Source organism: Strongylocentrotus purpuratus, unplaced genomic scaffold (assembly GCF_000002235.5).
Source record: "Strongylocentrotus purpuratus isolate Spur 01 unplaced genomic scaffold, Spur_5.0 spur5_scaffold_12, whole genome shotgun sequence".
NCBI classification, from domain to species: domain Eukaryota; kingdom Metazoa; phylum Echinodermata; class Echinoidea; order Camarodonta; family Strongylocentrotidae; genus Strongylocentrotus; species Strongylocentrotus purpuratus.
Genome location: NW_022145597.1, coordinates 24,398,976 through 24,423,876, shown reverse-complemented (window position 1 = coordinate 24,423,876; position 24,901 = coordinate 24,398,976). Strand labels below are relative to the sequence as shown.

Here is a 24,901-nt window from a genome sequence, read left to right as displayed (position 1 = left end):
TAAGTTTTTCAGCAAGTGTGTAGTATTAATATTATTATTATTATCATTATTACTTTTTTTTTTTTGGGGGGGGGGGGCTGGGGTTGGATGGGTAACTAGTATGATGAAGAAATGAAACTAATTATTTTTTTTAATACCTCTATAGGATTGTTAAGCCAATTTGTATGCAGAATTACATGTATAACTTGTTGAGGTTTGCTCTTCAAAAAAAGAGAAATCTATACATTGATGTGTAGTATTGAACTTTGGATAGTCTTGTACCGGTACTTATACTTATTCAGTGAATACTCTCACGTCTACATGTAATTGTATACATCAGGGCCCGCATTTCATAAAACTTGTTATCACTGACAAATGCTAAATTTCTATGACGTACCGATAGTTGCTCTCACCCAATCAAATGCCACAATTTGATTAGCTTATAACTGATATTGTATTACTTCTTACAAGTTTTATGAAATGGGGCCCTGTATGCATATTGCTCAGGATAATGTTCACTTATTTCAATTGATTTTTTGTTGTTGGTGTGTTTCTCATACTAAATATGAGAAATAGAACACCCTTTGTAAAAATTTGTAGATAATTCAGCAACTGGATTTCTCTTCAAAAGGGAGTACTTGTACAGATGATGTTGTAACTTTTGGTATAAATATATCTTTGAAAGAAATATTGGAATCCTTTGTTGCTCATTACATCATGTGTTGAGAGCCAGAATGTTTTATATAGAGAGAGAGAGAGAGAGAGAGAGATGCAGGGAGTGGGAGAGAGAAGGAAAGACAGTGAGAGATACAGACGATGAGTACGAGTCAGATACAGAGTGATACAGACAGACAGAGAGATAGGGTCAGAATATTTTATAGACAGAGAAAGTGGGAGAGAGATAGTGGGAGAGAGAGAGATGTAGACAGAGAGTGCAAGTAGGAGAGAGAGACAGAGAGAGATTGGGTCATTTAATACCTTGCTGATCCTCGACCAACAACTAATGGAGTTCAAGTGTGCTGTGCTTTGTGAATAGACGTGATGTATGGTATTGTTTAGAATGTGTTATATGAATATTTGGAACCACCAACTTGGCACATTACCTCTGTACAGTGTAAGTTACTATTGTACACATTCTAATCAAATAATTTGTGGAAAATATGTTTTAATAAACATACGGTACTCAATGTAAATATTCATTCAGGCATATAACGATCAATTAGGCTCTGTTGTGTTTAATAAATGCCCTGGATTTTCTGATGAGTGCGAGATATCTCTTTTACTGAGTTGACATAGATCCTTATTTTGTATGTACCTATGATGATAAGGAATACACTGGGAGTACGAGTCATAGTCGCAAGGACACACAAATCAAACAAAATGCAGAGAAGAAAAGTTTCGGTTTTTATAACCATGCATTTATCATCATGTTTTGTCTCAAACTACATCCTGTAAATACATCAACATATTTTTTGTTTATCCGTTGGTTTATCTCTCCTCGTCCACTTGAAAATAGCGTATAATAATGGTAACAATGGTTATACTCTCCATAAAAACCTATCTAAATGTACCTACCTAACATTGTGCATGAATAGAAAAATCACACGTATACATACATCATGAACTCTACATACTTGAATAACTGGAGCCTCGTTCATACGTGATGGGTAATATCGTCGTGAGCCCTGGTGAGAACACAGCGGGAAAGTAAAGTGTAATACACTTTGCATTTATGAATTATTCAACACAGAAGTATGCAAGTACCGCGAGCCATACCTGTATTCAATAAAGCATGTGGATTAAGTCAGTATTTTACTTGGCTAAGTAATATGTTCATACAATACAGTGTATTTGACTCGTATTTCGATCACATATGATCATTTTACTTAAAAACACTTTATACGGTACCGATAATCATTGTGACAAAATCATGCCTGCCAAACAATGCATCCAAAATATTTTGCTTAAGTCTGCTAGAGAGCTGTCTTAAATTTAGAGTAAAGTTCTAAGCCGAAGCCCAAAAGATTCAACTGAATACCAAAGTTGGCCAAGTATCCTATCTAAGCCGAAAAACTAAGTTAATTTCTCCTATTTCGAACTTTTGAATTGAATAGACTAGGGCCTTTCTCGCACTCAGCGACTCATGTTCATCCCTTCACATGACTTCTAGACGGTTTACAACAGCACGTATGAACGAGGCATTTCTCTGTACATGTCACACCACAACCTTACTTTAAACAGTACACAAATCACGACCTCTAGATGGTTCAACCTGTAAAATCAAACTTTCAACTTGTGGAGAATTAAAAATCAATGTTGATCGATTAAACAAAATAAATTAAAATTATTAAAAATAGAGTTCAATAATGCACATTGAGGAGTCATTACTGCTTTCTCTTCTTAACTTCAAATCAAGATAAAAAGGTTCTTTTATCCTTCATAAGTTTGCTTTTATCCTTCATAAGTTTGCTTTTATCCTTCATAAGTTTGCATACTTGCTGCTACGTAAGTGGGTGAAATAAATTAAATTAAAATATACATGTATATCTACTCCACAGTGGTGAATTCCAATGGTCAAACGACCAACTATCACTAGTGTTTTTATCCAACGTCAAAAGAACACACGACCCATAACCACATACCAATGTTACTCAGACGCACTGCATCAACCGACCAACAGTCAAATATTTAGTAAACAGAGTGTAAAATGTGATAGAAAAACAGTGAGAATCATAGAATACATATATATCAAACACACGTAGGTATAGATTGACTAACATAAGTAAAGAAATAAGGCAACTCTTTGTTATAAAGTGTACCAATATCAGGAAAAAACACTAGAATGTTAAAAAAAAACATGCATGTTATCTAAAATGAACTAAAAACTCATATTTACAAGGGCAAGACATAGAATGGATATAAACCTAAAGTTTGTACAATATTCAGAGAACTATACAAAGTTGTTCTCTCCCCATTAATTCAGAATCGACGTTAACTGTTGGGCTTTCATTTCATTACCAATTAATATTTCATATCCAATGCCATATTTGTCTAACAAAGATAGTACCGATTTATTTCTGTAATGGATTTTGGCATTTTGCTGATGTGGTCATAATCTAGGGATGCTTGAATGCACATGTCCAAAATGTTTTTATTTCTGTTTTAGAATCAACTGTACACTTTATCTCAATAATAATATGCCATTTTGAAAAATGTTACTTTCCCCATCATCCATCCATCCCCTTCCGTCCCACACAAGCAATCTCATCAATTTATTCATTGAGAAAACAGTGCGACAATGATGGCATAAACATCCCATGATTAGAAAAACATTATCTCACATTTTGTGTTGCATTAACAATGTTGCACAAGTTTAAGAATTGAGACAACGAATGACAATTTAAACTACACAATCAGCTACAGTCCTGGATGGAGAAAAGCCAAAGTGCCTTCTGAAAGATATGGTAGCACTGAGCAAAGAATATATGAACCCCTGATTGCAAAAGCATGAATCAAAATTTGCCAAAAAAGCACCAGTAAATAGATCACTGCAATACAAGTGGGAAGGGTGAAACTCTCCTAGATAGATAAATAATCTGTACAGTAGCGCTTTGCCTTTTTTCTGTGGAATGTTTAGGTGAAGTTATGAATTCATGGTAAAAATGAAAAATTAAAAGAAATACCAGAGATGACATAGATCAGTTTGATAAAGTAAGCTTGGATGATTATTAGAAGTTCACCTTCAGACCTACTCCACTCCATAGGGAAGTCATGGAGTCACCATATCTCTTACAGCCAAAATATGACTAGATTTCAAAGAAATTGCATTTTGAAATTCTGAAAACATGCTTAAAATTTTTTTTTTAATAATAACCTCAATCAGAAAGGAAAAAAATAATATCATATCTCATCCTTTCGCAAAAATTCAAAATCTAGTCCTAGTTTGGTCTTAAGACGCATGTTAAAGCCTACGCAGTTAACCTGAATTTTGCCATATGGGCTGGACAGCTGTCTGCAACCATATGGTCTCTTTGGAGCCAGAAAGGTGTTGCCTCTGCATAATATGATACGAGCCAACACCCTTACGGCTCCAAACAGATGATATAATTGACATACAGTATGTGACTCAGACTTGCCAAAGATATACAATGTACGTGTACATGTATCATATGACATAAGCAGATGTACCTGATACAGAGTTACAGACAGTCGCAGTGGACCTCAGCTTACAAGCTTGGCAAGGGCATCTCTAAGGCTAGCCCTATGGAGATGGCGATAGATTTTCCTAATACATAACACCAAAGCCGAACCTGAAATATGGGGATTCTGGTGCTTTCGCTCAATGAGCCTGACAAGAGACCTTGGGATGTTGATGCCCCATATCGTCTTCCAGTAAGAATCGCTGTAAGAGCTATGTATTGTCAATGGCTGCAACAGCCTCCTTGCAGGAAGCTTGCAATATATTTTGTACACTATGAAGCCTGAAGATATCCTGAAACACAGAGGTCACTGGGCCTGAGTTCAGAAGATTTAGTCTCAATTCTTAAACGGTATCCTAAGAAATCCATGATCTCATCTTAGTCCTCCTTGACATGCTGAGAAGATGGGAGTAACAGGCCACTTTCTAGAATGCAAGTAGGACTGCTGTAGCCAAGATCAGCTTGCGTGTAACAGGAGTCATGGTAGGAGTAGCAGGCCGCTTTCTACAATGAACTAGGACTGCTGTGGGGGATAGCCCTGGGGTTGTGCCAACACACAGCTTGTGTGTAACGGAGGTCACGGCGAATGACTTTACCAGTAAATAGAATGCTCTCATTGATGGAAGTTCCCCTCCATATTTGATCTGTAAATGACATTGTCCACTTGAGAAGCCCTTCCCCAAATAGACACATGGCTTGAAAAGGTTTGCATTGCATTTACATAGCAACCACACATAAACATGCACATCAACCCAAATAAAACATGCAAACTTTTTACAACTTCAGAACTTTTCATTGTGCACACATAAAAAAAAATGTTTTGACTTCTTCAAAGAAATGTAAAATATGAAATGAAGATAAATAGCCTAAAAATGAAGGAAAAAATCAGTTGAAAAAAAATCAACTCCATTCTCTCAATTCTGCAGTTCATTATTCCCATAAGTTGCCAGTCTTTTTTATTTTTAACTTACATCTTTTCACAATTTTAGGAATATGCCATTTACCCCAAATTGCTCGTGGCTTCCTAAATGGGAGCCCAATAATATATATCAAAGTCCTGCCCTTCCATGGAGGTTACATTTTAACCATTCATGACTTTTTATGATTTATGGAAAACTGGCACAATCTCAAGTTGATATAAGCAATAGCTTTGAGCACTGCTAAAAAGGTGAGGTAGGAAGAAGGCCGACTTCACAAAGATGGCTATCGACATCCTTATCAAGAATTCATTTTCACATCAAGAGAAGTCCTGTTATTTTTAACAAAATGGCTGATATTGTTAGGATACCATTTATGTTATCTGACATTCATCACTGTTTCATTTTGACATTACAAACTCTCTCTTCTGACAGAGCATGCATGCCAGCCAACATTCCACAACAGAGAAATACTGGTAGGGAATCTCTCTTACAGTAAAATCAGGAAAACTGTGTATTCTGTATGCTATCTTGTAGAAGTTTCAGACGAAAGAGAGAAATCTAGGATTCATAACATTTAAGTTTGAAGGCCGGAAAATAAGGATTCAGTACTCCAAAATGAGAACAGTTGGCTGGTATGCATACATAAAGAAAAACATTATGCCTTTAAAATCCACACTTGTTTGACTTTTCCTCCACAAATAAAAGCTGGAGAGGGGACGGGAGGGAGGTGGGGTAATGCCCTGCAACTGTTGGGCAAAGGAATATACATGGACATGCAACCTGCTTGCCCCAACCTGACATATCACTAGCCCATCAGTCCGGAGGGGAAATATAACTGGACATGCAATCTGCTTGTCCTAACCTGACATATCACTAGCCCATCAGTCGGGCAAAGGGAATATAACTGGACGTGCAAACTGCTTGCCCCAACCTGACATATCACTAGCCCATCAGTCGGGAAGGGAAATATAACTGGACATGCAAACTGCTTGCCCCAACCTGACATATCACTAGCCCAGGCCCAGGCCCAGCTGGAAGGCAAGTACCTGTATCATGCACCCTGAGTTTCAATATTTAGTGTATAATAAAATATTTCTTAGCATTGCATGGATAGGTTCCAAACAAAGGCTAACCAAATTTATTTGTTCAGTTTAGTCTGTCTTGGATATCTCTTTGCTTTCATTTGTTTAGGCACACGTCTATTCGGGACCCAACATTATGTACCACGGCTGTGAATGAAACATATCAAAGAACAAAAAAGAAAACTTTACAGTCTGCCCCATCTAGCTAAACACAGAAATCCACTTTCCTACTATTTCCCATCATCATTTATTTTAAACAAATTCAATACTTGACAAGACGTTCCCAAACTGAACTATCCCTAGACACTCCCTCACTTAACTATCCCTATGACCCCTAAGGTATCTTTAAAAAAAAAAACTACGGTATCTTCAAAACGACAGTTAAAAATACACATATAAAAAGAGGATGAAAATGTTGACAACTAGGTGCCACCTGGAGACGATGGCATCGAAAGCTATCATTAAATATGTCCGTTGGCTTGTCGGCGACCGGCGTGGTAGGCCGAGTAGTCTGCATAGCTTTGGGTAAGTTTTTCGCTCTGGTAACGAGTGACACGTATAGTTCGGCGGAACTCGTCTCGTATTACCGGTACCGTGTACCCTCCCTTACGCAAAAGATGGTCTATCGTTTGCTTCTTGGTCCACTCTGTATGCAGAAGAAAAAAGGAATAAAAGAGACAAATTGAGTGACTTATTGATTATGTTGATATTTATGTGACAAAACCACTGCAGTTTTCCATGACATACATTACATGTAAATTGTAATACACTTCATGTTTCTGAATCTTATAACGTAGAGCTCAGTCCTTTATTGCACGAAGTTGCCATTCACTTTACACGTAATAAAAACCGTAGTATATTTTTTTACAAGTATGTAAATATAGAACCCTTCCTTGCCTCCAGCCCCCCCCCCCCTCCCCCACACCAGAAATTGCAAATGTACACAGATCTTAAATGGGATTTTGCTTTCTTACTGATCCAATCCATAACCCCATTGCCAAACGAGCACATGGGAGTCTTAACTCCTACTGTAAGTATGTTAGGGTCACTTGACTGTGAATCACAAAGGTCACAGTTCAGGTACAGCACTGCACTATAAATACCCTTTTCCAAGACATTAACCTGTTGAATACTGAAGTATGTAATTCCCATAGGCTTAATACAGGAACCCACCGCAACCCCTTTGTATAGTCAAGGGGTAATCTGCATTTGCCACTCTCAACCCGGGTGTAGTACATTTGTGTTTTGTATAAAGTACATGTAGGTACCTGGTGGAAAGAAACTCTGTGAATGCTTGAGCACCTTAACATGGTAGCTCAGTAATAGCCAAGATAATCATATGATTGCCAGGCCCTCATGGAGAGCATTGTTAATACTGATGAGGCTACCCTGGGTAAACAAGACATATAATTTTGACAGGGTTGTGATAAAAAAAATATTGAACATGTTTTTATGGTCATAAACTTTTTTTATTGCTTAATTTTTTTGTTTGTTAAACGGAAACATGTTTTCACTGCGTTAATTATCAGTCATTTACAGTAAGGACATCGGCGACTGTGGCGTATCTAGGTATTATGGCACCGGGGCAAACAATGAAATTGCAGTATATTTTTTGCAATTTTAACCCTAAAAAATCTAACCTCTGATGCATTTTACCCATTTACAAATTTTGATTGGTAGCCCTGAAATCATAGCCATACATGTATGGGGGTGAGACCCGGTGGCTGAATATCAACCATCATCTTTATAAATTTCATGAGCGTGTGAAGCAAGTGAGCAATTTTTAACAACGTTCATGGGGAGGGGGGGGGGGGTGAGGCTTGATAGTTGAATATCAACCATCTTGTAAATGCCATGGTTGAGCAAAAGAAATAAAAATACATGAACACAGTAGGGGGAAAGGGGGGGGGGGGCTGAGGTCTGGCATCTACAATGTAACTATCAACTAGCCTGGTTATTAATTTCACAAGCAAACGATCATCATGGCAAACTAGAGTGGCAAATTTTGAGCATCATTTTGTGGGAAAAGTACATATACATGTTGTTTTCTATTGCCTTTTTTTGTCTCAAACTATAATTCATTTGTTAATTTAGGATCATAATTTTGTTTTCTTCCTCCCCTCCCTTTTTTTTTGGGGGGGGGGGGGGGGAGGTGGCCCTTCAAGTGCTGCCCAGGGCACATGCCCTCTCTGTCACCCCATAGATAGGCCACTGAGTAAGAGACTCATAATGGGCCTTTTATGTCATCAATATAAATGTTGAACTAATGATGAAATATAATGAAATTTAAAGTTTTGAAATTTACACATTGCCGAAATCATAGGGGAAACAAAAATTTGCGAAAGCTTGCCCCCTTCTAAAGTGTACTGACACAGGGCAGACATACATCAACATGCTTGTTGTATAAACAATAGAATGGGCAATCGGGCATGATTCAGCAAGGCCCAAATTAAAAAATTTGAAGACTTTAAGATTTTAAACACAAACATCCCAGCAACAGTCCACAACATTGACAATGTTTGTTTAGCGAAAATCCTATAAAAATTGTGCAGAAAGCGATTGAGACCAACTTATTGGTCCAAAGGACTTTATCCTCTTGGGCTGACCCAAAGGTATTGTGTACTGTTGACTGCAAGTACACTTCGATAACTTTTCAAAAGACCCAAGAGGAGAGAGACAGAGTGGAGAAAGATTTTATTCCAACAGCATTTTAATACGTAACTGTGGAATCATGTTCAGCCTGTACTTACCAAAATGAATGCAAAACAAAGTAATTTAAGCCACACAAAAAATAGCACATTAGGAAAAAAAGAATTTATAACATACCTGATTAAGGGGCATTTCAAATCATTGTTTTTGTGTTTTAAAAAATGGTAATTTAAAACGTGATTAAAAAATGGGGTATTTTAAACGTGCCAACCCTGTAATTTACTTTTATTATAATTACATATATATTCATTATCACTTACCCTGCTCAGGAGGGACTTCAGGTAGATAAGTAGCAGACTTTTTGTTCCCCTTGTCATTGTAGAATTCTATTCTTATGCCATGGGTACCAACCTACACAGAAAACAACAATATATTGCGCAATAATAATAATAATAACGATAATAATAACAGTCTTGTTTACCCAGGGTGGCCTCATCAGTACACAAACTGTTCTTCAAGAGGGCTCTTAAGTTCATGTTCATGGGTATACATGTACAAGACAAATCCGTTTCATTCACATCTTCGCAAAGTTCTATTTTTCCTCCTCTAAATTAATTCAATGAGCATGAAAGTACAAAATGTACAATATTGAAAATCTTCTGATATTCAATACAGCAGCTGTATCCATTGTCTAAATGAAATAGAAATATTTGACCTCTGCATCAACTCTGTGGTTTACAGTATACCAGTACATGTGGCATTGTAGGTCAGGTAAAAAAAAAAATGCTTGGACCCGGCATAACGGTCAATTCACATGCTGAGGTCAAACCACAAGAAAAGTTGGAAAATACCAAACAATGAGTAACTTCTTATGACATATTTGTTTCCTCTTTGATCAAAACTGGGCAGAAAAGGTGGGATTGTAATTCATTTGGGGCTAACATACTTTTTCACAAGTACATTGGACACTGTACATTGTAGATGTTCTCTGTAGGTTTTCATGGGAGTACCGTATTCACAACTGATGTACCTGTACTGTAGCAAGGTTACAACATGTTATCCTGTTCCGTCTAACAACTCATCAAGATATTGTGTATACTTTAACATTTAGATATTGTGTATAGTTTAACATTTCATACATACCTGTACATGTACATGTATCCTCTTATCTTTCGCATCATGTTCAGTTCATCAAGTTACCACATTTAGTATTTATAACATTTATTACATACCAGTACCCTTCAATCTTCCAAATATTGGCATCTTGATATGATGCAGCAAGGATACTGAAATAATCCTGATCAGTTAAGCAATTCATCAAGTACAGTGTAATCATACTTTATTTTTAGATTAACGTTTTATACACACCTTCCAATCTTCCCAATCATTGACATCCTCAAAATGATGCAGCAAATTATCAAGACACATTACCACATTCAGTTCAACCATTCATCAAGTTATCATGTTTAGTTTGATGTTGAACATACAATCTTTAACATCTTTAAAATGATGCAGTGGGGATACCAAGACAAGTAATTATGTTCAGTTCATCAAGTCATACACCATGTTTGGTTTGACGTTTCATACATACCCTCCAATCTTCCCAATCTTTGGCATCTTCAAAATGACGCAGCAAGGATACAGAGACATGAAGGCGCGAGAGCTCGTCCCTGGTTATAGGTTGAAATCGCGTATCTTTAAACGCACTGGAGAAGAGATGGAGAGAAAAACAAAAGAATTATGTGTACATGTATGTCAAGAGAGGTTTTCACATCAAGAGTATTCCATTCAATGAGCCGATAGAAAAAGGAACAAGTTTTGAAAAAATCTGAACTTGACGAGGAGCACTACAATGTACTTACACCTTTTTCTCAACAAAATATGATTTTGAGGATATTTTTTTGCATATTTCCCATTTTAAGTTTACAAATACCACTATTAAAAAAACTCTGAAAAAATGATATATGCAAATATGCAAACTTACATGTATCTTTAAACAAGCAAATCATTTTGAAAAAAATCATTTTGAAAAAAATCCTGAAAATGCCCCACGTTCTACTGAATCAAATTTCTTAATTTTTTTAAATTTTTGTCCCTGTATCATGGCGTTTTGATGGCCAGTATACTGATAGAAAGGCAGCTGCGTGTACAGTGTATCTCATTTTGAAGGTGTTCTACTTTTAATACTTGATACACTACTTGGATTCATTACGAAAAGAACTGTATAAAAGGGCATGCAGCTAGGGCAATAAACGAACCCCAAGACATGTATAAATCATAGTTGAAGCATGTAATTTGACATTAAGTTGATAGCATGTCATTTTGAATTCATCAAATTGCCCCTTCAATTTCTGTCATTGGAGTTTTCAATTGCTTTTTTTAGAAACTTACATTGAATAGGCCAGGGATCAAATTAAAATTGATCCACCTAGGCTACTGTACATCTATGGAGTGTGTCTGCTAAATTCAATTCAATTCATTTTGGTTGCATTGTAAAATAAGAGAACATGGCAAAAGTCTGGAGACTAATATTGTCATATTTATGGTGAAATACACGAAAACATGAAATAGGTTATAAATTTACATTATAGCAATTCAATGATAACTAAAAAGATGACTGTGACTTCATGGATTAAACAATCTTAAACAGCAATTACATGTCTATATTGAATTCAATTGGATAGGTTTATAAAGATTAATGTCTATCAATTGCATTACTTATCAGTTATCACATTATATGTTAATTTCATACTACAAGTAAACCTATTTGCAAAGTATACGTACAAAAAATGGCCGCTCAAAATGGCCGCTCAGTACATTTTCCCTGACAGTCGGGCTATTTTTCAAGATGGCCGCCGACATTTTTTAATTTTTTTTTTTAAATCAGAAATAGATCCATTTAAAAAAATAAAAAAAAGGGAGGCGGCCCCCAAAAAGGAAGCGGGCGGGACGCTAAACTTATATTTTTTTAATGGCCTAATGTAATGTTACATAAATGCGATATCTGACAGTCCATGCAACGCTGGTAAAAAAAAACAAAACACTTTACTATATAAAGCAAAGATTTTAAAGAGAAGCAACAGAAACAAGAAAAAATCTGGCAGGACACGTTCATCACCTAAAATACATGTATCTTCAACAAACAGTTTAATCTTCCATGTGCATGAGAAGATCTCATGCCAACCTTTAATGGACTTTGTCTTTTTTTAAACCATCGTTTATAAATGCCACGGCTGAGCAAAACATTAAATACATGTTACTCGGGAAATAATTTGTTAAACCCCAACCTCATGGAAAAACCATGCGGTCCCTTTCACTGGTTTCATTATGATGAGTATCAGGAAATGTTTGTCATGATTCTTGACTAATTGCTACTTGACTTACCTAGATATTGCATATTCCCTGAGACCATCATGTAGATTCATAGCAGTAAATGTACCTATACAGCCGCGTAGACGTTTTTCTTTCCCTATTTTCCATGTTACAAATAGTGGACTGAAACAAAAAGTGAACACAGAGAGATGGGTAATTAGTTCAGGTACACATGTAGTAAGACTATAAGGCCTAAAATAAAAACCCGTTGTATTGCCCTTTGGGTGCCAAAACATGGGTCGGTCGGTCGGTCGGAAAAGTTTTTTTTTTTAAGTCTTTTTTTTGTCGCCCTCTTTGGGCCGATATTTTTCAGATTTGAATGTTATTGTTGTTTTTTTTCTTCTTTTTTCCACGCCCTCTTTTGGCTGATATTTCTCAGGTTTTTTTTGGTGCTTCAATAGGCCTACATCGTCATCATTCCATTGATATCTTTTTCATCTCATAATTATCCATGGTTTGCACGAGTGAGAAGTTGAAAAATTTGATACATTATTTTATTCATTACCGTAAATCTCTGTGTATAAAGGCGCAATTTTTTGCCGCCGAAAAAAATTGAAAGTCGGGGGTGCGCCTTACACACAGGTTTTTTTTTTTTTTTTTTAGTTTCGATTTATGGCGCTATGCCTGGCAATGTCTCCCAGCTCAGTAATCGGTGTTGACTCACCACTCGGAGACTACAACAACACTAAAATTTGTCTGTCATCTTGGTTTGAAAGTAATCTTTTTAATAGATCACAATATGTAGTTTAAAATAATAATTCCTGAATTTGTTTTATATAACAAATGGTGTACCACAAGGTTCTATCCTAGGACCTACCTGTAGGTAGTCTATTGTTTTTAATTTACATTAATGATCTTACACATTCTTCTAAAAACGACATTGTTACTATTATTTGTGACAAGTTTACAAGCACAAATCAGCGCCTTTACCTGCACCTCGATGTTAAATGAAGGTCCTTCCCCGCATGGGTTTTCGGTAACAAAATAACAACAAAAATCCCAAAATAGGGGTGCGCCTTATACACAGAGATTTACGGTAATTTTAAAAAAATCTAAAAAAAACGGTTAAAAAAAAAAAAAACTTTTTTAAAATGCTGACCGTAGATTTTCAGATTTTCAGATTTTTGGGTCGGTCGCAAAGGGCAATACAACAAGTTTTTATTTTAGGCCTAATGGAGCCATGGGGTTATTGTCAGATTTGTCAGAAAGTCCATAAAACATCCAGTAGGCCGTTTCTTGTCACACTCATGGGCTGCCGATTTTCTAGTCTTCTGTTGGCCTCGTGGGCCATACTGGCTTATAGAGTATGGAGAGTAGAGTCATTATCTGGGAAGTACATGAATCCTTCATATTTGCATCTACTGTATGCAATTCCTAGCCAAGAACAAAAAATTAAAAAAAAATCTGCACAAATACTAACCTGCCTGTATTTCACTGTAACAGCAAGAACAGCATTTCCTTTAAAACAGCACTTTACAATTTCTTTTGAAATAATTGTGCCTGAAATATACCCTTATTCTAGATATACCGTACATGTATCTTCACATAAATATATTTTAGTCCGAGATTTTCTGAATTTCAAACAACATGGCTCACAAAAGAAAAGATATAATTTTACATGTACAACAATGTTTACCAATGCATACTTCTCTTGTTCGTTCATACATGGATGTACCGTAGTTATCTTCAAAGATTTTGATTAAACTGTTTCCGACTCGAACCATAAAGCCTTTTCTTATATTATGTTTGTGTTGCTAAAACTTGCTTCAGTCTTGGTCTTAATTTCAACCTTTTAACCTTATCACCTCCTCTTGATACCTTGAATCATAACCAAAATGTACATGTATCAAAGCGAGACAAAACAAAAAGGCATTCCAATAAACTTTCTCATTTAAGTCTGATAATTTGTAGCTGAAAGTTGTTTTATATTCTGAATCCTATTATTAAGACACAAGGACTAGATTTTGCCTTTTAAAAAATACATTATCACAAAGAATTCAGGGTGATTAGATTAGAATCTACTTAGACGAAGATGTAGGTAATATAGGCCTACTCACTTGTTCACATTCATTATGAATGTCATCTTGTAACAATTTACTTGTCTGATAATATAGACCCTAGACTACATGTATCTCTCTTAAATTTAAAAACAAATTAAATTGAAACATGTAAAAAAGAAAAAGTGCACATGCGCGGTAGCCTGTGCGCACATATGAATAACATGTTGTATATTATGTTCTTTGTATTCGAAGTTGAATCAACGATATACAACATGTTATTTATATGTGCTGCCACTGCTGCGCCGCTACCGCTCATGCATGCGCACTTTCTCTTCGACGATATACAACACTGATGAATTGGTTTAGGACCAGGAATGACCCTTTAAAGGCTTTTTCCCATCGAAGACATCTTCAAATTATAGTTTTGAGTGGTTGACCGGATGCCCAGAGGAGTCGAAAAACATTGTAAGCCTAACTTTTAATTACTACTTTTTTAGATTTCCAAAAAATAGAACCAAACCCTCTGTTTGAATCGTTTCCCGGTTTAGGATTTGGAGCTCTAACGCTACCTGTCCTGGAGTTAGACTTAACCAAAATTATAACACAGACTGGAGCCTTTTTTCCATTCAGCCCGTCTGGTATTTCTGTTGCCTTTGACTTTGTCATCAAGTAGACTCTACAACTAGCTGCAGCATTTTTGCCTTTTAACCTGTTAAACCATCACACTCACAAAGGTTTATCGGTGAATTTGGGAGAAGGTGCGGGAGCTTCGTTGTGCAGATGTCTGTACAAAGTTTCGAAGCAAAAATAGCACATCTCATCACACACTATACGGGCTAGGCTAGTATTCAGTCCGTTGCTAAGGCCATTTGGTCGAGGTATAACTGCCGAACCGTTCCTTGGAGACGGAATATAATCTCTAGTTGAACATGACGTTGAAGATCCATGATGATTTCCTTCATTTTCGGGAGGAGCAGAAACTTTCTGTCGCTTGACTCCACAGCAGCCGGTCGCCATTTTCGTAGTCTATTAAGTTATTACAAAAGATTGTACTACTACAACGATGCCCCATTCATTGTGACTCTCGTTTTCTCAGTATACAGATAGGTTACCAGTCTTTAGTTCAGCTGACGGCCAGCCCATAGTGTTTTGCAAACGGGTTAAGCGAGCTTTGTTTATTGTGAAGAATGAGGTCATCGCTATCGACCTTTCCAAATGTTGACAAGTCACAATACCCATGGAATACCCTACCCACAACTCGAATAAGAAAACAACGTAGCTGTCAAGTTGATATCATAGCTTCTATAACTGGCTTTGTGAGAGCCATTAAAAAATACATCTCCAGTATAATTATAATATTCCCAATTATAATGTCCTTCTCCAAATTTTCTTCTTTTTCCCCCTTGACTTACATTATTTTCTCCACGTCCTTTTTCTTTCGTTTTTTTCATTCATTAAATGAGCCAATGTTTAATTGATTCTTTGAGAAAAAAAAAAAATCTCTTTCACAATTTGTGTTTTTCTTTCTTGTGTACCATATAGTCAATTTATTCAAATTTCTTCTCTGGTGTTTCCTGTATAGGCTAAGGCTAATTTATGATATACATCCACTCTCGAACTATCTTTAATTAATTGTGATGTATTTTTTTATTTTGTTATTAAGAGACGGTGCTCCAGGGGGTGCAAAATGCCCCCACTTTTTCGAGTACCCCAAAAGTGCCCCCTTTTCCTTCAGATAAGTGTGCCCCTTTTCACCTCTTATAGTCGATCCCCCTATTCTAATTGATCTATGGACGAGATGCCCATTCTACTTTAACCAGTGTCCCTTTCCCTCTGTAGGCCTAATAAATGTCCCTTTCCCCTTTTCATGAGTGCCCCTTTTGGCGAGAAGTGCCTTGCCTTTTACCTCTGATAAATCACTTTGACACGGTGCCTCGTTTTCTTTCTAACAAGTGCCCTTTCCCTTCTCATATATATAAGTGCCCCCTTTAATTTATGTAGTTAGTGCCATTACAATTTCTCATAAATGCCCCTTTCTACTAACCTCTGATAAATGCCTCCATTCTAATTTGAAAGGCGCCCCTTTTACTTTGAAACTGCCCCTTAGTGAGAAGTACCTCTTTTCCGCTATGATAATTGCCCCTTTTACTTTGACAGGTGCACTATTTCCTCTTTAATAAACTAGAAATACGAGTATTAAAAACTATTAAGTTTAAATTGTATGTACTTTGATGGTTTCAGGAAACAATACACTGGTTATAATTGGTAGTCCTCCTGCATCATAGCCACTATAGTATAGGTACAGTCTGGGGAAGTTGATCAGTAAATGTATTTGTATTTAATTTCAGCATTTTGCCCAAGAAGTAAAAGAACTTGGAGGAAGAGGGAGAACAAGAACAAAAGAGGAGGAAACTGAGGGCCAGAGAAGGGAAGGGGGTATGGGATTGAAGACGAGTTTTACATTACCATCAGTATACAATTTAGGGTCAAATTTCATGCAATGATGCATTGCAGGAATGAAAGGTATATAAGGAATCATGGAGTAGGAGGAGAAAAAGGCGGAGGTTGACATTATTAGCACTTGCCCGTAGTTGGCGCTGTCGGCTGCCATATTTTCATTTGCGCTAAATGATTTGGTTTGCTGATTATGATACTGTACATGTGGGGTATGTCTGCAAGAATCCTGAAGGAGGCACATGCAGCAGGGGTGATTTGTATCCGTGGTTGGGGGGGGGGGGGTGATAGTTGCACGTGCCCCAACTTTTTTAGACCCCTCCCCAGGTGGTCGATCAATAAATGTATGTGCCCCCCCCCCCTCCCCCCCCCCCCCCCCCCCCAACTCTGGCTACGGCCCTGCTTATCATACCAGATACGCTTTAAAATATAAGCATATAAGGCCCTGACCAGAGCAATATTTTTTTTCCCAAAAAATACAACCAGTCTTAGAAGGTGCATTATTAATTGGAAGGGTGTTATAAACAAAACTTCAAACTTAATAACATTCTAACCTTCAAAAACACCTCAACTATCCTATGCCTGTTACGTTTGAATACAATACATAGGCCTCCATCAGCTTTTCAAAGAAACAAAAATAAGTTGTGACTTAATAATCTTTCTCCAAAATATCGAACTGGAGTATTATGTTGTATTGCTTGTTTATGTACATACAAAGAGCTTATTTTCAAGAGGCACTAGATCCCTGTGTGTAACTTAAGGAAGAAATCTTTGTTTACCCGATTTTGTTCAGGTGTCTATGGAAAATTGTTATTAAAAGATGCAATTGTGTTCATAATCTCCCACGTAATTTAGGTTAATAATTTTGTTCAAGGTAAATAGAGGAAAATATATATCATTATCTCCATTTGCTATCAAAAGATTTTGCTCCTTTCGGAAAATAGCTCTTCAAATGTTTTACTTGTAGAGATATAAATAAACAAAGAAATGGACGAAATCAATAAAACAAAATAGACAGGCGCGGATCCAGGGGGGGGGGCCGAGCGGGCCTTTGCCCCCCCCCCCCCCCTCCCCCCCCCCCCCCCCCCCCCGCAAAAAAAAAAAAAAAAAAAAAGGAGAGAGAGAAGGAAAAGAAGGGAAAGAGGAGAGAAAGGGAGAAAAAAGAAGAGGAAGAAGAAAAGAAAAGAGTGAAGAAGGAGATCGGGGGGCGGGGCGGCAAAAAGACTTGCCTCCCAGGCTGTTGCCTCCCTACCCCCCTTCCCCCCGCCCCCCCCCCCCCCCCCCATCAAAAAATGAAAGAGAAGGAAGGAAAGGGAAAGAAAAAAGAAAAAGAGGAGATAAAGGGAAGGACAAAAGAGAAAGAAGAAAAGAAAAGAAGGGGGATATCAGTTGCAATTTTCCCGCCAACAAGTTGTGCATCGGAGGGGGGGGGGGGGCAAAAGGCCCTAGCCTCCCCCCCCCCCATGTCCTCGCTAAAAAAATGCCAAAATATGCTCATCTGACCATGATTAAATGCCTAAAACCCCAAGGGCTCTGCCCCCTGGATTCCACCTAGGGTCCTAAGGCGGGCCCATAGATGCTCATCTGGCGGTCATTTAATGCCTAAAACCCCTGATTTCTGGGGGCTCTGCCCCCTGGACCCCACGCCAAATAGTATCCTGCCAGTGTCACAAATAATAAGGTATCAAAAATGTTCATCTGACCGTAATTAAACGCCTAAAACCCCTGAGCCTACGGGGGCTCTGCCCCCTGGACCCAACCAAGAGCCCTTAGCGGGCCCCTTGATACTCATCTGACCATAATTGAGTGCCTAAAACCCTTGAGATTCCGGGGCTTCGCCCCCTGAACCCCAAGCCAATTAGTGACCTGCCACTGTAAACATTAGGTATCAAATTAATGCTCATCTGACCGTAATTAAATGCCTAAAACTCCTGAACTTCCGGGGCTCTGTCCCCTGGACTCCGCCTAGGGCCCTAAGGCGGACCCCTGAATGCTAATATGACCGTAAATTAAAACCTTAAACCCCTGAGCTTCCGGACTTCCGAGGGGAGGGGGAACTGAATTCAGACGAGGATAATTTTCGAGAACGGTACAACGAATCGTCTTCTTTCTATAATAATTTAATGTAACGTCGAAGCTTCCGCGCTTCGCGCGGAAGGGGGGGGGGAAATTAATTTAGACAAGGATTAAGAGTCGAGAATGGTACGACCAATCGTCTTCTTTCTCTAATGATTTAATGAAACGTAAAAGCTTCCGCGTTTCGCGCAGGGGGGAAGAAAACTGAAAATAGACGAGGATTAAAAGTCATAACGGTACAACGAATCGTCTTCTTTCTCAAATGATTTAATGAAACGTAAAAGCTTCCGCGCTTTGCGTGGGAGGGGGGAAACTGAATTTAGACGAGGATTAAAAATCATAACGGTATACAACTAATCGTTTCCATTCTCTAAAAAGTTAATGAAACGTCGAAGCGGGGGGGGGGGGGGACTGAATTTAGACAAGGATTAAGAGTCGAGAACGGTACAACGAATCGTCTTCTTTCTCTAATGATTTAATGAAACGTAAAAGCTTCCGCGCTTCGCGTGGAAGGGGGGGGGGGAACTGAATTTAGACAAAGATTAAAAGTCATAACGGTACAACGAATCGTCTTCTTTCGCTAATGATTTAATGAAACGTGAAAGCTTCCGCGCTTCGCGCTGGAGGGGGAAACTAATTTTTTTTCGAGAGCGGTACAACAAATCTTCTTCTTTCTCTAATAATTTAAAGAAAGGTCTAAGGGAGGGGGAAACTGAATTTAGACAAGGATTAAGAGTCGAGAACGGTACAACGAATCGTCTTCTTTCTCTAATGATTTAATGGAACGTAAAAGCTTCCGCGCTTCGCGCGGGAGGGGGGAAACTGAAATTAGACAAGGATTAAAAGTCATAACGGTACAACGAATCGTCTTCTTTCTCTCATGATTTAATGAAACGTAAAAGCTTCCGCGCTTCGCGCGGGTGGGGGGAAACTGAAATTAGACGAGGATTAAAAGTCATAACAGTACAACGAATCGTCTTCTTTCGCTAATGATTTAATGAAACGTAAAAGCTTTCGCGCTTCTCGCGGGATGGGGAGAAACATAATTCAGACGAGGATTATTTTTGGAATGGTACAACGAATCGTCTTCTTTCTCCAATAATTTATTGAAATGTCAAAGCTTCCGCGCTTCGCGGAGGAGGGAGGGGGAAAACTTGCCCCTCCCTGCACCCACCCACCCCTAATTACGTCACTGCAGGTCACCATTACGTACCAATATTTGGCTCGCATAATTTCAAATTTGGGCCTCCCCCCCTAAGAAATCCTGGATCCGCGCCTGAAAATAGATACTGAGTATGAATCAGGGAACAAACTGAAAGTTTCGTCTCCTACATGCTGCCATTTGGACGAAACCGTTTTTCTCTTCAATGATACAATATTGTATTACTTTACTTGCATTAATGAAAAAAAAACGCTTCATCAACCCCACATAGCTTAAAAAATCACTTCAGATTAAATTGGCCAAAAGTCATGTGAAATTCTTGCTCAGATGCTTTCCTTTACCTTTAAGAGTTCTTTATATTGAGGAATTGGTTTATAATTTTTTTCTTGGCAATAATGCCCAAATTAAAAGAGTTAAACAAATACACGACTGTAGCTTTTAGCTTCAGGAAATATCAGGAAATAAAATTAGTGAAAAAACAAACAAATGAAGATACAATGACGCAAATTTTAAAAAAGGTGAACGGAAACAACATAACAACTAGCGAACTATCTTGTAAGTCATACTGTCAGAAAATCATAGTGCATTCAGTTCCCTGAAGGAAATGCTGGAATATTATGTCCCTCTCTCTCTTGTCTTTCTTCCTTTTCTCTTCCCCCTTCCTTTTTTTTTCTGCCCGTTTCTTCCCCTTTACCCTTTTTCCCAGGTTGCAAACCCATATGGGGATGATCTGGGTCACTTGTGCCATCTGGGCTAAATTATGTATCCCATATGGGGCCAATATTTAGTAACCATATGGGTCCCGGGTGGGATTAAGCTTGGCATACTCATTTGGGCCCAGTTTGGTATGGGTCCCATCTGGGTCCCATCTGTCTTATAATGGGTCCCATATGCCTTTGGGACCCAGATGGTTTTCCATATGGGGCCCATGTTTCAGAGAACATGGGCTTGCTACCTGGGTTATTTTCCTCTGTCTCTCATTATCTCTCTCTCCTACTCTCTACTTCTTTTTTTTCACTTTTGCGCTTCGCGCTTAACATTTAGCTCGTTGCTATAGCTGCGGCTGCGGCTTCGAATTTGGCGCACTGCATTTCTATGATGATGTTGATTGAATCAATTCCTGATGAAGCCGTATGAACGAGAATTAAATGTATTCTTGTCTCATATACGGTTATCTCATTTACTTCGTTTTCTATTTATATATGTATGTATTATGAAATATGAGATAGCAAAATGTGTATATTGAAGGTCATCTTGCGAGTACTGACCAAAGAGATTCGATCATACACAGTATGTCCTCCGTAGTAATAGCCATTAAATACTCTCATCGGGCTCTAATCATTAATTGTTCTCTTATTTTGTTTTAATGGTGAATCATTGGGGAGGGTGGTGGTGATTGTACAGGCTCCCCCCCCGTCTGAAATATTTTTTAAGGGGACATATCCCCCCCCCCATTCCCCCGGGATCGACACCCATGGGCACATGTTACCCAAAGAAGAAGAAGAAGAAGAAGAGGAGGAGACGGGGGAGGGGCAGATACAGAGAAATAGATTGAGACAGGAGAAGAAGAAGAACACGACGACGAAGAAGAAGATGATGATGACGCTGCTGATGACAATTTGTATATACCCGATTACCTAATCCAACATCATATTCGCCACAACAATTAATAAACGATGACACACACACAAAATAAATTGGTGAAGGGAATGTACGTTTCTTTATTCAGTTAGAGAAAGAGGTCCTTGGCAGAACGGAGCTTTTAGTTTTACAAGCATGGAATCGATTTGGAGAAAATACAGTAAGAGGAATAGAAATTACACTTTTTTCTAAATGTTGAAGTATTGAAATGGTTCAAATGTTTTGAAACTATAGAGGCTGTGCCCAGAGACTATAGGTTTATCGGTTCCTGCGTGCATTACGGGATATAATTGATATTACCTTACCCTCTAAACATATCCACTGTATATCTAATCTAAATTTCGTGCAGAATTTCAGGGGTGAACTTGTCACCCTCTCCCTCAGGATCACCATCCCTGATAATTCTAGAATATTTAGGATTTGGGAATAACACTACATTTTGTTAAACATACATTTATTATTGTTATATTGCTGTATTTGAACGTTTGGATAATAAAACCTCAACTCAACTCAATTCAAATTGTAAATATGCCTAATGATATTTCTGTCCAAATACTGCAACAACCAGTGGCAGATCCAGGGAGGGGGCACGGGGCCAGGGCCCTCACCCCTGGCCCCCCAAAAGGATTTATTTTTTAGTGCTCATTACCCCCTCCCCCCCGTTGAGCACAAATATTTAGCGGCGCTAAAGAATTCAGTCTCATGAATTGGCCATCCCCCCCCCCCCCCCCCCTCGCCGCCGGCTGGATCCCCTCCTGGCAACAACATGGTGTAAGTGAACCATTTAAAAACTTTAATCTTGTAACCGAATACGTTATTTTCTAACATAAACCTCAACAGAGAAGAAACTCGGCAAGACTCGACTACGTCATTGCTGTTTTTAAAATGAATAAACATGAAAAGAAAATATCAAAGACCATGAAAGGAAACAAAAATGACGTGTCGGTTACAGAAAATAAATGACATAAAACGATACTATAATTACATACATGTACATGTACTTTCATTATATGTACATTAAACCACTATAGACAATTTCAATATAACAATATCATTTTCATAAAGGCGAACAAAATATTTTGAAACATGAAATTAAAATACGAATTACAATATCTATACTCCGATTTTCTTGTAGAACGCTGTTGCAAACATTTCGCACCCCTAATTTCCAACATTTCAAAACAGATCAAAATCGCAGAGTCTTTCGAAAAATCAACCAATTAAGGCAAGTTCAATAGGCTTGCCCATCACCTCATGAAACGTGCGGGAAAAAAATTGTAAACCCGAACATGATTTCTTCGGAATATATGATAGTGCAATGAAATTACCTTTGACTTGATTTCCACAAAGTCTATGGAAGCATGTTTTCGATGCTATTTTCAACCTTTTTGTAATCAAGACACGATGGACGCTATGTATAGAAAACAAAAAGAATCATCAGCAATAATTTCAATGATTTAGGCTTTAACTTCGGTATCATCTACTTCATGTTCAAGTTTACAAACTGTTAAGAGACTCGAGGAAGTATGTAAGCAACGTCAAGATTTGCGTAATATGAATCCAAGCAGTCATTCTCCTAACAGATTTAAGTAATACATTTTTGCCAGAGACACATAATACAACTATTTTTGTTCATGTTAAAACATTTAAAAAATGCTTGCGGGTTGGTCACACAAACGATCATTATCAGAATTCTGAGCCAATCCATAAAAATGAACTTTATTCATACTTCTAATTCAATGGCGACAACGATTTTTGATCAACATTTTATATAATTGTATATAATTTCATGAAGAGCAAATATATCGACGTAAAATCAGAACTGCTTAGAACAGTTAGTGCCTCACTCACTAAAAAAGTAAAACACTTTAAAGCGTAAATTAAACACTGCGGATCTATAGGAAGTACATGAATGATCTTTCTTCCTTCCTCCCATTTATAATGTATAATCAGGTGGGCTGTATATCGTACAGACCACCTTATAATTTCGTTAGAATTGCCTTTATTATATATTTTTCTTATTTCTAACCACTTTTTTGTGAACAAGATAACTTGAAAATGGCTCAATAAAATGCCTTGAAATTTAGCACACATATGTATAGGCATATGTACAAAGCACAATAACGTTTTCAACATTGACCTTTACTAATGACGTCATCTAGGCGCCATTTTGTAAAATTTTACGAAAATCAACTCATGATCATATCTTCATAACCAAAAGGTATTTCTCATTCATATTTAACATGATCAAGATCAATATTCGTCCGGTCAATTTCAGGTCAAAAAACGCGCGCGTGCACGTACGTCCGCGCGTCAATGCGCGCGCAAAATTTTAAAATGCTCAAAATCGTCTCAAAATCATTTTGCATACTATATACGTTTTAGGCCATTCTAAGCATTTTATAAAAAATCGCCCACACGCGCATACGCGCGCGTTTTCGCGCGTAAAACTATCACACAACATAGAATCGCCATTTTGTTTTCTTTCATGATTTTTCGCATATCTTTTCTAACAATTTGATACCATGTTTGTCGCTTTATGACTATTAATAACGGAATGATTGACCGTTTAACATCATTTTCCGTGCGCGCGAGCTCTTGTAATACATAGCATATATGGGCATAAACATGCCTATACAAAATCCATTGTAACTCTTTAGGATACAAGCTGTGATCCAATTTTTGTTTTCATATTGTGTTGGAGTATGAATCGGAGATATGATTTCATGTCTCATTTGACCTTAATTAACTCATGACGTCATCATAATGGCCTCCGAACTCAAAATTTCAATTTGCATATTATGACGTCATCATATTTTTGGAAAATTGATTGTACTATCTCTGTAAATATCGGTCAATTTTCTTCTAAATTTTGATATGTTCTAGCTGAGATAATTTTCTACAAATCCAATAGCTATTATTTTTCCTTTTGACAAAGGCATCATGGCGTATTTTTGCGATTAAAGGAGGCATGTCAATTTTGCACATTTTGCGTGTATTCTCTATGGGACATGATTTTTTCTCAAAAAATGGATTCTACATTCCCGTCTTTCGCGAGCAATATCTCCGTCGTTTTAGCTTCGTTTACGCTGAACTTCGAGTATGTTGTAGCTGAGACAATAAGCTATCTCAAATGTACCCTTTATTTTGTCTTAAATTTTAGTTGGATTAGCCCACCTATACTTGTTCAAAACAAGTATTACAAATCTAGTTGTATTTATGTATTCGGTCGTACCCTTTACAAGCTATGCTTTTCGGGTTTCGCGCCCTCTTCCTTGTAATACAAGTTCTTTAATTACATTTATGTTCCTACTTATAAATTGTATTGTTTGGAAGAAAATAAATGTTCATTTGAATTGAATTGAAT

General features: G+C 37.7%; 1 protein-coding gene across 1 annotated transcript; it reads right to left on the bottom strand.

The window, feature by feature from the left end:
* Positions 1-1,375: 1,375 nt before the first annotated feature.
* LOC586206 (AMMECR1-like protein) lies at positions 1,376-15,323 on the bottom strand. Its single transcript, XM_011682620.2, has 5 exons — positions 14,932-15,323; positions 12,214-12,324; positions 10,421-10,535; positions 9,150-9,240; positions 1,376-6,826 (listed from the first exon to the last, which is right to left on the bottom strand). Exons 1-5 carry the CDS (start codon positions 15,216-15,218, stop codon positions 6,642-6,644), a joined length of 789 nt encoding a protein of 262 aa, XP_011680922.1. The 5' UTR covers positions 15,219-15,323; the 3' UTR covers positions 1,376-6,641.
* Between the last annotated feature and the right edge of the window lie 9,578 nt (positions 15,324-24,901).